General features: G+C 25.2%; 7 protein-coding genes across 7 annotated transcripts; 3 read left to right on the forward strand and 4 right to left on the reverse strand. All coding sequences in view use genetic code 12, as the record gives it.

Moving 5' to 3' along the window:
• Positions 1-1,116: 1,116 nt before the first annotated feature.
• Positions 1,117-2,634, forward strand: KGF54_004322 (putative protein kinase; the record flags this gene model as incomplete). The annotated part of the gene is made up of 1 exon (XM_051765009.1): positions 1,117-2,634. One exon carries the CDS (start codon positions 1,117-1,119, stop codon positions 2,632-2,634), a length of 1,518 nt encoding a protein of 505 aa, XP_051618364.1.
• Positions 2,635-2,715: 81 nt separating this feature from the next.
• Positions 2,716-4,197, reverse strand: KGF54_004323 (uncharacterized protein; the record flags this gene model as incomplete). The annotated part of the gene is made up of 1 exon (XM_051765010.1): positions 2,716-4,197. One exon carries the CDS (start codon positions 4,195-4,197, stop codon positions 2,716-2,718), a length of 1,482 nt encoding a protein of 493 aa, XP_051618365.1.
• Positions 4,198-4,959: 762 nt separating this feature from the next.
• Positions 4,960-5,691, forward strand: KGF54_004324 (ubiquitin-specific protease; the record flags this gene model as incomplete). Its single annotated transcript, XM_051765011.1, has 1 exon — positions 4,960-5,691. One exon carries the CDS (start codon positions 4,960-4,962, stop codon positions 5,689-5,691), a length of 732 nt encoding a protein of 243 aa, XP_051618366.1.
• Positions 5,692-5,861: 170 nt separating this feature from the next.
• On the reverse strand, positions 5,862-8,081 carry KGF54_004325 (uncharacterized protein; the record flags this gene model as incomplete). Its single annotated transcript, XM_051765012.1, has 1 exon — positions 5,862-8,081. The coding sequence occupies one exon, from the start codon at positions 8,079-8,081 to the stop codon at positions 5,862-5,864; it is 2,220 nt and encodes a 739-aa protein (XP_051618367.1).
• A 466-nt stretch (positions 8,082-8,547) lies between these two features.
• On the reverse strand, positions 8,548-10,215 carry KGF54_004326 (uncharacterized protein; the record flags this gene model as incomplete). The annotated part of the gene is made up of 1 exon (XM_051765013.1): positions 8,548-10,215. The coding sequence occupies one exon, from the start codon at positions 10,213-10,215 to the stop codon at positions 8,548-8,550; it is 1,668 nt and encodes a 555-aa protein (XP_051618368.1).
• A 697-nt stretch (positions 10,216-10,912) lies between these two features.
• Positions 10,913-12,682, forward strand: BMT3 (Bmt3p; the record flags this gene model as incomplete). The annotated part of the gene is made up of 1 exon (XM_051765014.1): positions 10,913-12,682. The coding sequence occupies one exon, from the start codon at positions 10,913-10,915 to the stop codon at positions 12,680-12,682; it is 1,770 nt and encodes a 589-aa protein (XP_051618369.1).
• A 272-nt stretch (positions 12,683-12,954) lies between these two features.
• Positions 12,955-15,066, reverse strand: GSY1 (glycogen (starch) synthase; the record flags this gene model as incomplete). The annotated part of the gene is made up of 1 exon (XM_051765015.1): positions 12,955-15,066. The coding sequence occupies one exon, from the start codon at positions 15,064-15,066 to the stop codon at positions 12,955-12,957; it is 2,112 nt and encodes a 703-aa protein (XP_051618370.1).
• Between the last annotated feature and the right edge of the window lie 2,831 nt (positions 15,067-17,897).

A 17,897-nucleotide genomic window follows, 5' to 3' on the forward strand; every position in this document is an offset into this window, starting at 1 on the left:
AGTTGAACTAACAATCAAAACTTGCAAAAGTAATGAAAAGCGTTAAAATTCAACAAGTTATTGACGTTGTCTGTAAAAAATCATAGTCGAGAATCAGACTAGGAAAGAAGTGAACTAAGTTTCATCATTTTTTAATACAAAATTTAATTTTTTGAATTGAAATAAAAAAAAAAGGTTTTTTTTTGAGTTTTGATTAAATGATGTTGAGATGTAGAATGAATTTGAAGGATTTAATTTATCCGTAAACTCAAATTAATTTCAACTTAATGGATTCAATTGGTTGGTGTTGTTGATTGTTGTTGTTGATTGTCGTTGATGAGAAAGAAGTGAAGAGAAATTAAATTTTATCTATCAATTTATAAAATTTTTATAGTAAAATTTTTTTCTTTACATGATATTACACAAAATCTTTTAATATAAGATGAGACAATAAAACACTAATGATTTACCCGGTTAAATAAGATTTATTTAGATCTTAAGTTTCTATAATATTGATCAGAGATCTAGCTTTGTATTGACCGAGTAATAACGCAATTTTCAAATTGGTAAGTTGAAGAATAATTTAAAGGACCAAGAGAACAATTTATAGAATCATTGTAGTCTTTCTTATCAATTCCAAAAGCATTTAATTGGAGAATTATCAATTGTAAATTTAGTTCAAAATGACTTGGTTGAAACAAAGAAACTTCAAGAAATAAGAAAAAACCGACAAACTTTAACTTCACTCAATTAAACTTCTATTAACTATTAGTTCTTTGAGGCAAATTCAAGAGATTAATTGGACCTTTGTTGTTATTAAAGTCTATGAAAAAACGTGGTAGCGAAGTATAAATAAATATAATTTTAGCAACACATTTAATTTTATATCTAAAACGTTACTCTCGAGGATTTCAATTTACAACCAAATTCAAATTTTGTATTAATATAAAGTTCATTTTTTTCTAGATATTGTTTTATTTATATTTATTATATCATGATGTCAAGCTTAGCAACAATTTAATTTATTTGCTTTTAAGAATCTAATACAAATTCAAAACTTGTTTCGAAGATTAGTGTTTAATTTAAGAGATAAGATATATATATATTCAACGCGTTTCTATTGTATAACTATTGATAATGGCTGATTTATTTGACATGGAAGGTTTGGGAATACCAGTAGAAAATGGATTTAAGAATTTAACTATAGATGATAATGATATACTGGCTGGTCCAATTTTAAATTATAAATTAATAGATAATCAAAATACTCCTTCAAGAGAAGAAAGTGATAATGAAGATCACACAATAAATGATTATTACCCTATTCAAAGTAAACCAATACACATATCCAATAAAAATAATCAAAATTCACTTCATCCAGAATATCTTGAACCTGGAAAAAGGCCACGTAGAAGATCTTCAATAGTATCATCATATGAAATTGTAATAGGGAAAGAAGATTATGTTTCATCCAGTTTAATTGTTGATAATACACCAAGATTATCTGGACTTTCAGAAGAAAATTTGAGAGATTTAAATGTATATAAACCAAAATTAACTGATTTTGAACCTATAAAAGTTTTAGGTAAGGGAAGTTATGGTAAAGTATTACTTGTTAGAGATACAAGAAATGGGAAATTATTTGCTCAAAAACAACTATTAAAAGCTTCAATGATTGTGAATAGAGAAGAAGATGATGATGAACAAGAAGAATTTGATTCAAATAATCCTAAATATCACAATAAAAATTATCAAAGAACATTAAATGAAAAACAAATTTTAGAAATTGTAAATCATCCAAATATTGTTAAATTATTTTATGCTTTTCAAGATAATAATAAGTTATATTTAATTTTAGAATATTTACAAGGTGGAGAATTATTTCATCATTTGTCAATGGAAAAATTTATGAGTGAAAAAAATGCTGCGTATTATTTAGCTCAGTGTAGTTTAGCATTACATTATTTACATACAAGAGTTAAAGTCATATATAGAGATTTAAAACCTGAAAATTGTATGCTTAATTCTGAAGGAAATTTAGTACTTACAGATTTTGGATTAAGTAAAGTTGCTTCAAATGAAGAAAAATTAAATTCAATGACTGGTACAATACAATATATGGCACCAGAAGTTATATTGGGTGAAGAATATGATTATTTAGTTGATTGGTGGAGTTTGGGTTGTGTTGCTTTTGATTTATTAACTGGATCACCACCTTTTTCTGGTTCTAACCCTGATAAAGTATTACAAAAGATTAAAAATTCCAAAAAGACATTAAAATTTCCATTTTATTTAAGTAATGATGCTAAAGATCTTTTAAGAAAATTATTACAAGTTGATCCGGAAAAGAGATTTAAAGTTGATGAAGATTGGGAAAAATTTAAAAAACATAATTTTTTTAGACATGTTAATTGGAAACAGTTGGAAAATATTGAAAATTTAGGAGAATCTAGTATTTCAAATTTACCTCCTATTTTACCAATTATAACTGATCCAATATTAGCTGAAAATTTCGATAATGAATTTACTGAAATGGAATTTACTCCTCATCAACAATCACAATATATGACATCATCATTTCAAAATAATAAAACTTTTTATATGAAAGATTTTTCATATATTAATCCAAAATTTATAGATATAATTCATAAATAAAGAAAAAAAAAAAGATTATATAGATTATAATTTAAATTTGTATCATTATCAGTATCATTATTATAAAATAAAAAAAATTATTTATTCAAATATATATTTAGTAGAATTACAAATTTCACTTGTAATAATTAATTTAAAATTAAAATCATTGGTGAAATCATGTAAATAATTCAATTTAAACAATTTCAAAATTAGTACCAAAACAAGACTGAAAATTAATAACTTATAATTTTGACTTAAAAGTATTAATCCTAATATTTCAATTTTACAAAATTGCCAAACTATAAAATTCAATTCATCAATTAATATCCAAACCCAATTTGTTTTTGTAAGTAATTGTCCATATTTTAAAAACCATTGATCAATATTTATATAATTGGTAATTGAATCAAATCTAATATCATAATAATAAGAAACATATATTTGAAAATCAAGTGATTTACCAATGTATCTGTGAGTAGTTGTTGTGGTATATGATTGTGTGACTGGTTCGTTTAAATTGTAGTTTGATAGTTTTGTTTTGAGTAGTGGGTATCTTTCGTTAGCGGTTGAGAAATTGTTAGAAATCAAATTCTCATTATTATGAACTTCAATTGGCAAAAGTGGAGGTATTAGCCATGCCCACCAATTAATGAAACTTAATACTTTATATTCATATGACTTTTTGCTCGTCTTTGTGAAATCATTATTCGTGAAATGATTATCAGTAGCTAAATATTTATATTGTGTGTTATGATTTAATTGACCAGCAACATAATCTATTTTATTTGAAACTTCCATTTCTTCATCTATATTTTCATAAACTTTTACTGAATCTGGCAAAAATTCATCATCATTATTAAGAAATGAGTGTTCATGATCAAATTGTTGTCTTTGTTCTTCTTCTTCCTCTTCAATTGCGTTAATGGCCATAGCGACCGCCGTATCTAAATGATAAGTGTTTCCTGGAGATACGGAGTATAACTTGTCTAAAATACTTGATTTTGAGGTTTTGCTTTGTAGATATCTAGAACTTGAATGTTTGAGGGAATGTGATGATAATTTGAGTTCTAGTTTTCTTTCTGATTTGGTGATGCTAAATTCAGTAGGTAGTATACAATTTATACTTCTGCTTTTTTCTATTGTATTGGGTTTATTATTGGATGATGACAATATAGATTTATTGTTTTCAGTAGTTTCTTCGTTATCGATGGGTTGATAAGTTGATATTTCATTCCATATATAATTTGCATTTATTTCTTCATCATAATCAAATTGATTTTGAATTGTAGTTTGATTTTCCCATAAATTATAGTACTTTAGAAATATTTTGTACTTGTCATTATAATTTGAAATATTATATTGATAAATTTTTAAGCTGAGTGTGATATAAGTGAATGTAATAATACATAAATCAAATTGAGAATTTAATTGATAATTTGATTCCTTTTTAATTCTAATTAATAATATTGTAATTAATATGATTTCTTCTAATACTGGGAAATAAAATGATTCAAAAATTGTAAATTTGAATGTACTTGAACTATATGAATTATCATTATGAAATAATTTATAAAAAAACATTAATGTAAAATTAATTATAAATAAAATTAATCCAGCTAATATATCGTCAAAAATTCTACAAAATGTAATTATATTTTGAGGTTCTTTGTTGGTGTTTTGTTTTTGCAGCCATTTTTCAATTTGATACGATAAACTAAGTATTGAAATTCCAATTGATATTAAAATTAAACAAGTTATGTAATACGATTTCTTATTCATATACATGAATTTAAACTTTCGACGCCCTAAGGTCTGTTCTTTTTTTAAGTCAATAAAATTTTTGATCTGTGCTTTAAAATCTTATAACTTTATTTTGAAACAACTATATTTGTGATCTATATTTTAAATTGTGTATTAGTAATGGTTATTTGATGCTTGTTGATTTGTTGATTTCTTTTTGTTTTTTTATTTTTTATTTTTTATTTTTTTATTCTACGCACAGTGTGTTATTTATAATTCCTGTATATAAAAGATAACGAAATATTTTATTTTTTAATACTATGAAATAAATTATGTTTATGCTAATAATAATTATTATTCAGTCAGGTCTAAGATTTCATTCACTTGTTTCAAACAATTGAGGAAGAGTTTTAGTATTTAAGTTTTATCAATTGGTTAAACAAGGACAGTTTATTCAGCTACAATTAAATAAATTGTTAATCATCATCTAGCTTTTTCATTTTGGAGATCAATTTGCCACTGATCCAGATTTCAATTGCTTACTCCACGTTTCATAAATTTTTCATAGATCATAGATCCCAATTATTCATAGATTTCGATCCGATGACTGATTCAAAACAAATTATACCATTAGAATCAAATCCAACAATTTTTACAGAATTGGCATATAAATTAGGACTTTCACCAATATTACAATTTCATGATGTTTATTCATTAACAGATCCAGATTTATTATCTTTTTTACCACAACCTATATTTGGCATTATATTACTTTTCCCATTAACTACAAACTATGAAACATATAGACAAAATGAAGATTCTCAACATCCAAAATATGAAAATGAAAATAATAATAAAATATTATGGTTAAAACAAACTATTGGAAATGGATGTGGATTATATGCATTATTACATATCTTAATTAATTTACTGTCTGATTTAAATTTATCAAATTCGCAGATTAATGATTTAATAAATAATTTAAAAGGTCAAAATTTATCAGTAGAAGAAATAAGTCTTATAATTGAAAAATTAGAAAAAAATTTAAAAACTGATGAAAATTTTGGTTCAAAGGGTCAAACTGAAGCTCCACCTGCTGATTCATCAATAAATTTACATTTTATAAGTTTTATAAGGGGAAAAAATAATCATTTATATGAATTAGATGGTAGAAGAAATGGTCCTATTGATTTAGGTGAAATAAGTGATTTAGGAAAAAATAATTTAATTAATGAATCAAAATTGGTTGAAAAAATTCAATTTTATATTGATAATGCTGATGAAGAGAATAAACATAATTTTGCAATTATGGCATTAGGACCTACATTGGATTAAATTTTTACGAAATTATGTATATATTTGGCGTAGATGTATATATATTATTTGTTTGTGTATTTATAAAATATACTTTTTTTTCAATTATTTGGCTCTTTTTTCATTTTGTATAAATTCTTTTTCGTGTATTTCCAGTTCTTTTTCAATTTACTCTTAATTCTTCGTTCGTGCTAAATTTGACCTTTTATATCAACTTTTGACATTTTTTTAAAAATTTCACCAACTTTCCCCTTTGCACTAATTGAAGAAAAATTATTTTGTTTCATAAATGTATGTAATTTATAATTTTTTAAAAATCCATCACATTCAGATTTAGTTTCAAATCCTAAAAAATTTTGTAAAAAATTAATATCAACAGTTTTATAACTACTACATATTGTAAATAATCCACCAATTCTAATTTTATCATATAAAAATTTTGAAATCATTTTTAAAGCTAATTCAATTTCTTGAAATTTTTTAAAATTTAAAATATCTTGAAAAAATTTATATGAATTATTTGATAATAAATATTCATTAAATTTAAATAATGAATTTATAAATTCAAAAAATATTAAATCTGATGTTCTTTTTGCAAATCCCTTGTAGTCTTCTAGTATACTTAAACGTAATTTTGAAATTTCACTATTATTTCTTGTAATCATCATATATATGATTTTATATGCTATTAATTCAACTTCTGATCCAATAAATTCTCTTTTTGAACCCTTTGAAGATCTTGCTAAATTATATAAATGTTTCAATTGTGTTTGGCATTGGTTAAATTCCCCCAAGTCTCCCGCTTTTATTGATTCTTTAGCATTTATTTCATAAACTTTGATTGTAAAATCATTTTTTAAATGTTGAACTGTTAAATCTTGTCTAATGGATTTTAATTGATTTATAAGATAAGTATAAGAATCTTTTATATCCATTGTTTTAGATTTTTTTAAAACAAATTCAATACTTTGTTCTAAAATATTTTGTGGTCTTACATTATTTGGATCTGGTTCTGATGTTAATCTAAGATACAGTTTTTCTAATTTAGTGTTTCTACCAACTAATGGACCATTTTTGGTAGAACTTGAACTATTAGAATCTGTTGGAGTTGTAGGGCCAGAATTATTTTCAAATCTTTCTAATCTCTGACGTTTTCTTTCGTCAGAGATATAATCATCAGCATCTCTTTTGTTATTTATTGAAGAATAAGACATAACTTGTGCCTGTCTTTCTTCATTAATTTGGCCCTGATAAGTTGGGTTTGTAGCAGTCGGTGGAGGTGGCGCCTGTCCAAAATTATTAGAATTATATGATAAATCTGCAGCAGAATTATCAATAAATAAATCATCATTATCATTTAAATGTCGAGCATGTGCAGAAGTCAGAGGAGGTAAGGTAGATGACCTTGAGGATTGTAAGTTAGAATCAACCCCTACAGTTGTATTAGTAGGGTGATGATTACCGAATCCATTAGTAGAATTTCCATCCATATCTTCATCTTCTTCATCTTCTATTACCCTATGACTTTTTCTAGGTGGCCGAACATAAACACTATGACCCGCCATAGGGATCATATTTGCATTAATTTTAGCTGGTTTGTTGGCGTTTGATACTATTGATGAAGATGATCCTGATGATGGTGATAATTCACCACCACTTGATTTTTTATGTTTTGTCTTTTTACAATGTAGAATTAATTGACCTCCACCATCAATTAATGGAACTAATTGTTTAGTCCAATCATTTGTCCAAAAAAGATCTTCATCTTTAGCTAGGGTGATAATTGATTGTAATTGAGTTTTGGCAATTACTTGTTTTTCTGGTTTTAATGTATTTATTTTTTGTAGTTTTCTGTCAACAAAATTAAAAAATTCTGGAGGATATTCAGGATTAACTTGTTCTTGTGGGTTTGCGTTTTGGTCAGGAGCTTGGTCAGTTTGTGTTGGTGCAGTATCAACAGGCTGTCCGTTCGTGTGTACATTTGCTTGTATGTTTGATTGTATGTTTGTTCGTGTCTTTGGTTGTGGGGGTGAATAAACAGGTGCAGGGTAAGCTGGATTATCATCTCTATGATCTCTTCTTGAAATATCACTATAACTTGTTGGTTGTAAAGTTTGTTGGTGTAATGTGTTTGTTTGATTAATAGTAGATGGCGGTGATCTTTGTTGTTCTGATGCATAATTGTAAGTAGATGGATTATACATTCCTTCTTCTTCATCCTCTCCATAACTACTATTGTTATAATTGTAAGTATCATCACGTCGATAACTACCTTTTGAATTATTATTGTAGTTATTATCTCTAAACCCACCTCTTGCACCGCCTCTAGCTCGTCCACCTCTTGAGCTACCTTTTCCACCTCTGTTTCTTTTTGCAAACCCTGTCAGGTGCACTTCGTTGTAATTTGACATATATCCGTGGTTTTAAAATTTTTAAGAGGGTCTAATCTTCTGATCTTGAAAAAAAATAATGGATTACAAATGATTTTATTTTTAAATGTTATAATGTTATAACTTATGCTGAAACTGTAATGATAATACACTCATAGAATGAAATGAAACTTGAATTAAGTCAATATGTATATTGATTTTTTTTGGTTTTTGAATTAAAGTTGAAATTTTTGTTTTGACTATTATTTTAATAAAATAATTTAATTATTTTTTTTAGTCTATTATATTTTATACTCTATTATATTTTTATATTTAAATAGTGTAATTAATTTTATCACTACTATTACGTTGACAAAATGGACTATAGTTGATCTCTGGTACTATAACGTACAACAAAGCATTGCAAAGAATCAAATAGAGTAAGGCATTTATATTTAATGTGGGTCATTACGTTCATTACATCTATATATCTAATTATTAACGAGATTCAACTACCATTTAAATATTTATCTTTATAAATCCAGCTATTACCAATACTTTTAACACCAAAGATTTCAGAACTTCTTAACCAAGCAGCAGCTTTTGCCAAGTCTTTTTTATGAGCTTTTGTTTTGTTTGTCCAAATCTCACCTAATTGTTCCATGGCATGAATGTACCCTAATGATGCTGATTTTGATAAACAAATAATCCCATTTATTTCATCATCTTTTGAATTTGATATAAGACCACCTAGAAAGAAATTACCTAGCTCATAGTAGCTTAATGCCACTACGTCTGACTTATTCTTATTTATTGATATTACATGATTGATTTTGAGTTTATCGTATTGTTTGAATATTAGATACATTTCTTCAGGATTTGATCCATTATTGTATATGTCTGAGTTTTTGGTATTCTCCAAAGTTGATAAGATCAAATTCATAATTTCGGAATGTGATAATTTATTTAATTTGTTGACTAGTACAGATATAGTATGTTGATCAGATTCATCATTTTTAATATTAACAGAACTTATTAAAATACATTTACATATCCATTTTGAAGAAGATGAAAAATTTTGTTTAACACCATAACCATATTTGAGAGATACTGCATAATGATACATTGCTTTGGGGTAATTAAAGGGTTCATTTGCTGCTATTTGTAATTGATATGAAGCTTCTCTTTGATTTCCTTGTTTACGTAATTCTAATGCAATATTTGTTCTTTCTTCTGGTGATAAATCTAATGTTCTTGATGTTTGTAAATTGGTTAATGATGAGTGTTTGATATTGGGACTCTCTTGAAGTCTAATTTCTGAAATTTCTGTATCATTGTTGTCATTACCTGATGAATTTTTTGATATTGTCGGTATTTCTTCTCTTGAAGTGAACATTCTTAATTGTTGAGGTCTTGTAGTTGATGTTGATTGTTGATTATGATTTGAGGAGTTAAAACTATTATTTGAAGAATCAGAAGTTATTGAGGAACCAGAAGTAGTTCTATGTTGAGTTATGAATAAATGAGGAGATCTTGATTGACCTGGTGGGTATAAACTTAATTTTGAAGCATTTTTCGTAAGGTCCTCTAGTGATTTATCGGATCCTGTGGTTTTGGTGTTGTTGTTCTTTAAGTGATTATTTGATGAAGATGAAGTTGGTAAATCATCTATTGAGTCATATTTTAATGATGCTACTTCATGAGTTATTCGATCTAGTTTTGGATTGACTGTAGTAGAAATAAAGTTTTTTGAAACTGACCTTAGTCTCGCGTCCTCTAAATCATTCCTAGATAGTGAATTTGTTTTGGTGTGATCATTTGATTGTTTGTAGTTGTTGATGTTATTGTTGTAACTATTGTTATTAATATATTGATTATTGATATTTTTAAAGGAATTTGATCTCTGATTTTGATTTCTTAATTTTACAATTGAATTTAAATTACTATTATCAACTTGATTTAAATAATTATTATAATAACCAACAGAATTATGTCTTGGATTTAAAGAAATTTGACTTTTCCTTTTTTGATCTATATTATAAGAATCTATAGATCTATCAGATACAGATGCATTATCGAAATCTAAACGATCTAACAATCTTTCATTTGTAGCTACTGAATCAAATGAATAAATACTATCTAAATCTGAGTTTAAATTTTGTTGTTGATCATTCATGAATAAAATTTTTGAGTTAGTTGGTTGTATTTAGTGAAAGTATATCATATGATAAATTTTTGGTTTGCAAGATCATCAAAATGAATGATAGTTATATGGTTGGATAAGTCGTTAAATATATCAATGAAATTGAAATTAGTTGAATAAAGTTTGAAAGCGAATGTTGAATTTTATATAGATAGTAAATTATTATTGTAGTAATATATAATAATACTACATAAATCGTTTGTTGTTGTTAAGTAATAAATAACGAAAATAATAAATTGATTACGTATTTATTATTTTTATTGATTTTTTAATACGAATAATTTTATTTTTTAGTACAATAAATAGGGGGAAAGAGTAATGGACCTGAATTTTAAATTTAATGCACAACATCGCCCTTAATTCTCGACCTGTATTTACTGTGCTTATGATACTAAAATTTATTATTATTATCTTTCTAAGTTCTCGTATCTTGAAACAATTAACGCGCGCGATATTTAGATTTCGGTGTTTTTGGAAGAAATTGGTAGCCTAATCTTGTACTTATTATTGTTTCTATTTTTAAACCTCTTACCAAGCCTTTACCATTATAATCCATACATATTTTCACATATTATTACATATAAAATATATTTCTACAATTATTATTCATCATTTAATTCTATTTATTCAATTAAAGATATTATAAGTGTTATTATTATATTCGTAATATATGTCTTCAATATTAAGTCAATTCAGTTATTTTGATGGATCAACTCAAATTTATATAATATCAGCGAGTATTATAACTCCGTTAAGTTTTATTGTTATATTCAAAAATTTCAAACGATATAAAAAGACAAATGAATTATCTACTATTCTAATCAATACTTGTTTAATCATATTAAATTTTAATGCTTGGGTATTTCTAGTTTGGTCATTACGTCAAAATCAAGAAAGATTAAATAAAACTCCATTACAGAGAGAAATTTTGGATCTCAAGTTTCAAAATGTCAATATACCCGGTTTTTCCTTTTTAAACTATCAAGATAATGTAGTATCAAATAGTAATGAGGATGATAGCAAATTAGAAGAAAAATTTAGTTGTTCATCTATTCAAAATAGTAATCAAGTACTGATAGAAGCAAGTGAATTGGTTGATTTAAATAAAGAGGGAGATTTAAGATTTATAAGAAATCAATTGAAAGATTTATCGCCGAATAATAAAGCGTACCAGCTATGTTTTCAAGATGGTGAACATCAACTGGAAGATGATATTCTAAAAAAGAAGTGGTTTAAATTTTGTGGAAGTGCAGTATGGATGAGTAAATATCAAGTTTATTTTATGGTGAGTAGAGTAATATATTCAAGAAATGCTAGAAAAAACTTACCAACAATATCAATTTTATATGGACAAATATTTGATAAAAATTGGAAAGAATTAAAACATTATAAATTTCCTAATTCAGAATTGATTTTTCCAACAATACTACCTCATGAAATAGATTTAGGTAAAAGAACTAAAAAGGAAGTTCTTGGAAGTGAAGATCCAAGAATTATATTAAATGAATATATCAAAGACGGAGAATTATTTCAAGAACCAGTAATTGTTTTCAGTTCTAGAAGAACTGAAATTAATTGGGCGAGAGCTATGCATACTTATCAACCATTAACAAATTCCAAAAAAATAACACGTATGGCAATTAAAGATAAAAAAAGAAGTTTTATTGAAAAAAATTGGGCTCCATTTTTTGATCGAAATAAAGATGATGATAATGGTAAATATATAAATTTCATTTATAATTTTAATCCTTTAAGAATTATAAAATGTGATTTACAAAATGGAGAGTGTAATAAAGTAAGTGGACCTCCATTTAATTCAATTCTGGCTAATGATAATGCAGGTAAATTAAGAGGTGGGACTAATATTATTGAAATTCCAATAGAATTTTTACCAACGAATAATTTAACAAACGATAGGAAATATTGGATTGGAATAGGTAGATCACATATAAATAGTTGTGGATGTTTACAAGAATTATATAGACCTCATATTTTTTTAATGTCAAGATTGAAAACTAAAACAGAATCTTTTCAATTAGATTATGTTAGTTCATTAATTGATTTTAATATAAATCCTGAATCTTGGTATGAAAGGAAAATCCCCAAATCAACTTGTCAAGATGGTAAATCTGTTTTAATCCCCAATTCAATATCATATTGGGAATTTAATAATAAAGAAAATATAGATTATATGGGTATTACTTTTAGTGAAGCTGATAGAACAAATAAATTACTTCATGTAAGAGGTTTATTAAAACATATTCATAATTTATTTGAAATTACTAATGGTGATCAGAAATTGGGAAATGATGAAAATAATAATCAAGATAATAATCAAGATCAATTTGAAAAAGATGAAAAAAGTAAATTACTTGGTGAATGTTCTACTTTTTTATCTAATGATTATTGTGAAAATACTAAAAAATTACTTAATTGGTGAAAAACAAAGCGATTTTTTATTTTATGGAATAGAATTTATAGAGTTTATTTTTAATTTTAATTTAATTTAATGATGAAATGAAAGAAAATCTACAAACTTTGACGATAATTTATTTAAGACTTGAAACTTTTAATTTTTTGTAGTAATATTCATTTTTATTTTAAAAAAATATCTAGAATTATGCAACTATTTATAAAAAAAACAATTTTTTATTAACTAATGATTGTGTGAAAAAAATATGAAGTAGAAGTGTAACCAACAACTTGTTTATTTTAAGTTGGTGGATCTTCTGGTGGAATTGAATTACCTCTTAAAGTTAAAGGATAATGATGATCATTTTCACCTTCTTCATTTTCATCATCATTAGCACCTAAACCTAATTTAAACCCAACATAATCATCAGTATTTAAACCTTCTTGAGCTTCTTGTAAACTACCTAAATCACCAGGTGTCATTAAACCAATTTTAGATCTTGGTGATCCTGGAACTGATAAAGGTCTTGTTAATTTTAAATTTGAAGAATTATTAAAAGGATTTGCACCATTTTTAAATTTATCAGGATAAGCTCTTTTTAAAGATAATTGTCTTGCTTTTATATATTCTAATCCCATTCTTTTCCAATCTAATAAATCACTTAATCTTTCAGTTCTATTTCTTTGATTTATTCTTTGTCTTCTTGTTTTTTCACAAAATTCATACATATAATTTGTTAATTGATCAATTGATTCATCAACTGATTTCATTCTTCTATCAACTATATATATTCCATAATCACTTGTATTTTCAATTAAATCTTCCATATAACATCCAAATCCTGATAAATTTGTTGTTATTGATGGTATACCCATTACTGTACATTCAGCAGGTGTATAACCCCAAGGTTCATAATATGATGGAAATACACCTAAATGACAACCACGTACAAATTCATCATAATCTAATGATAATATTGGATTATTTGCATTTAAAAATTCTGGATGAAAAATTATTTTAACTCTATCTTCTGGTTTATTAAATAATTGAACTCTTCTAATTTGATTTAAAATTGGATCATTATTATCATCAATCATATTATGAGTTACTATTGGAGGTAAACCATCTCTTTTTAATGCATAAATTCTTCTTTTTAATAATACTCTATCAGCTGGTTTAATTAATTCATCAATTGATGGTACTTCATTTGATTTATGACCTGAATGTTCTGAATTTGGATATCTTGCACAATGTTCAAATAATCTTTCTCCAACTTTTTTTTGAACTTCTTCAATTGTTGATTCTAATTGTTTTATAACTGCTTGACCTTTTAATGTTTCAACAGTATATGATTGAGTTCTACCTGGCATTATAATAAATGCAACAACTGTCATTTTAGAACCTGTTTCTTTTAATTTATGATTTAATCTTGCTAAACTTTCAATAAAAAAATCACAACCTTTATTTCTAAATTCATATCTACCAGCAATGAAAAAATATAAAGTATTTTCTAAATCAAAATCATAATTTCCATAAAAATGACCTTTTATAAATTCATTAATTTTTTCCTTTTTAACAGCATGTAAATTTTGAAATTCATGAACTGCTTGAAATTTAACAACATTTAAACCATTTGGTAATACACCATCTGGTTTTCTTTTTAATAAATGTTCACTTTCAAATGCAGTAATATGAGATACAGTTGTAAAAACATCTGCTGAATGAGTTGCAGATCTTTCAATACAATAACGATGATATATGCCTCTTTTACCAGCTTCTGCATCAACATCAAAATTTGCTAAATTATTATAAAAATCAATTGAACCAGCACAAAGATATCTTCCTAATAAAGTAGCATGAGTTGTAAAAATTGTTGTTACATCAATTCTTCTTTTACGACATAATGGTAATGCAATTCCAGCTAACCATTCATGAAAATGTGCAATAACTGCTCTATCAGTATCATTGTAAACTAATTCCCCTAAAAACCAAGCAACTAAATAACCTAATAATATAGCTTCATTAGTTTCAGAATCATGATCAGGAGTTGGAATACCAGCAGTATTCCATAAATCAGTTTTCCATTCATTTAAAAAATGACCAGCTGACCAAATATCAAATAATAAAACTCTTGGAGCACCTTCAATTAACCATCTACCATAAAGCCATCTTATACCCTTTTGAGACATTGAATCTAAAGTTTGTTTAATTAATGGATCTTTTACAGGTAATTCTTCAACTTCAATTTGTGCAGAACTATGATTCCATGGACCAATTAATGTATAACGTTCTCTATATTCAGCTACTGTTATTGGAGCTTTTGATTTTAAAACTGAATAAATTCCTCCAACTTTATGGGCAACTTCTGTTGCTACTTCGAAAAGTAAATGATTTGTTATATCTCTTGTCATTTTATGTGGTGGTTTTATTTATGATATAATATGAAAGTTTATGAAAAAATTGAAATATGTAGTTGATGAAATTGATGAAATTTTTAATTACGATTAAATATTGTTGTAAAAAATTGAATTTAATGAAAACAAATTGATTAAACTAAATATCAGACAATTGAATATTAAGAATTGAAATTTATCAAAGATTATTAAAATCGATTGAAAACCCTTTCTTGATAAAACAAGAAAAAGGATGTTTTTGAATAAAACTGGTTTGAAAAATTAAAAAAATAAAAAAAAAACCTGGTTTAAAATGAAGTCCGTTATATATTTATTTTTTAAATTTGTAAAACAAAATAAATTTTAAAATGTCAATTTAATTTGTTGATAAAATTCCAATTCTTTTTTTGGTGGGGGAAATTTTAAAGAGAGGTGACATTTATTTTTGTAGGGCGGTTTAATCATTAATGATTACTTACACTGTTGAATCGCGAGAAGAGATCTAATGGCTGATCGATCTGATGAGATTTTGATTTAGCTCATCACTATGTATTTATAAAGTAAGTCATCTTTCTAATAAGTTTTAGCTGACTACTATCTAAATTAGAAGTATTATTTAATGAATAAGTTGGGTGATCGTAAATTTATAATAATATTAACATTTTAATTATTATTAAAAAGAAATAAAAGGAATGGAATGATTTAATTACTGGCTTTTATTAATGTTGTTTTAGTTCTAATGGACGTTTAGATGAAAGATTTAATATGATGAATTAGTTTATCCGATATCTAGTTCTTTAAAAATTTATCCAGTGCTTTAAAATTTAGTTCTTTTCTAAATTTGACCTTAAAATATATAATCTTTTTTTTTTGTGTTTTTGATTAAATGACTGTCGATAATTCAACTATTATTTGGTTAATAATTTACTCATATGTTTGAATATCCAATACATAGAGATAATTAGGGATAGCAAGTCTTGAGTTCCTTCAAATGTAACTTTGACTGCTTGATTAGTTGTCGATGTCATTTTTATAGAAACTAGAAAATCTAAGCCGTTCGTAAAATTTGATCAACCCCACCCCACTTTTTTTGTGTATCAGTAAAACAAATAAAATTTCTCGAGGGTTTTGATTCAAAAGTTCATTTAAATGGTAGTGATCATTATTGTAAGGTTGAGGTTGACCATTCTGGTATATCTTTTTTTTATATTCACTTGGTTTTGCTATAAGTATCTACGAGATTGTACTTACTAGATAATTTTGATGATGTTCAATTTCAGCTTCTTTTTTGGTCAGAATAATTATGCTCTGTTTACTCCTTCTTCGATGATACCTTTGTCGAAACTAAAATCAATTTCAATGCAGAGTATTGATTTTTTTTTTGAGTTAAGTTTAAAGCGATGTATAGTTTAAAAATGTAAATCTACAAAATTTGGCTGCAAATTGATACAAATTATGTAAAAAATAATTATTTCAGGGTTCATAATCCACAAATGAGAAAAGTCCAAAAAAGTCCAACAGACTATAATAATATATCGACTTAATTAACACAAGCTAAACATAATTTACAAATTTCTTAATGAATATTTATTAAAAAAACCACTGGTACCAATTTTATCAATAAAGTGAATATTATAACCAATTTTATTAAATCCAAATTTAGTAATTTAATTATAAAAAGTAAATAATAATAAACTAATTAATTTTAAGAATTTGTACATCAACAATATTAATGGTATTTAAATTTGAAAAGAACAATAAAGAGAAAAAGAGTTATAAAGATGGAGAGAGAGGCAATCAAGGTTGATGATCATCTAATCAATTTGATTGTTAATCCAAGTTTCAGTTTATACTTGTTATATTCTTCAATTCATATAAAATTTTTATCATATATATTAAGTGGTGTATATTTATATAATAATATAAATAAATAAATACTAAGAAAATAAATTTTTAGAATAAATAAATAAAATCGCGATTATTATATTAACTATTAACCATACATGATATATGGTGGTTACTATGGTTAAGTAAACAATGTATCATAACTAATGAACCATATTAAATTGAAGTTATTAATTTCAATATTATAGTATTCAATATTAAACTTAACATAAAGTATCAAAATCCACAATGTATAAAATCTTAATTAAGGTTACTTATATATTTATAACAAAATTTTATTAATAAATTGTAATGTGATGTATTATGTTTTAAATTTAGGTCCACATAATACAAAAATCTAATTAAAAAGTATACGGCACAATACGATAATTCATTAAATATAAATAAATATGCACATTTAAAAAATTTAAAACTTAATCATTGAACACTATGTATTGTTCACTTCTGTTGTTAAGTATTAATCATTATCATCATATAATTTAGATTACTGATAGTTGAAACTGATTTTAAATAAGTTGTATCAGATCTTAAAATTCTAAAAAAAAGGAGATCAGATCTTTATATAGATCTTGATAAAATTAAAGATTTCTTCTTATCTCTACAATCATAATTTGTTTTCATTATTAATCCTCAAAACTTAGTAATTAAGTACATATAGTTATTGAATAAATAATTGACTTTACAATCTCTATGTTTTACATTAAATGACATATAAATTTAATATTACATAAAAAAACTAATTGATTTACAAAATCTAATTCTTAAATATTTTAAAGTTTAAAAAAATTTTAATTTTTTTTAATTTTTTATTTTTTTTTTGTTTTATTATTTTTTTCAAATTAAATATTCAATAAAACTTTACAACCAAAAATTAATATTTTATTCATCAAATAACAACAATAATAACAACAACAACTACAGTTTATCAGAATATTTATATTTTA

This window comes from Candida jiufengensis (genome assembly GCF_024610255.1).
Source record: "Candida jiufengensis strain CBS 10846 chromosome Unknown scaffold1, whole genome shotgun sequence".
In the NCBI taxonomy this organism is placed as follows: Eukaryota; Fungi; Ascomycota; class Pichiomycetes; order Serinales; family Debaryomycetaceae; genus Lodderomyces; species Lodderomyces jiufengensis.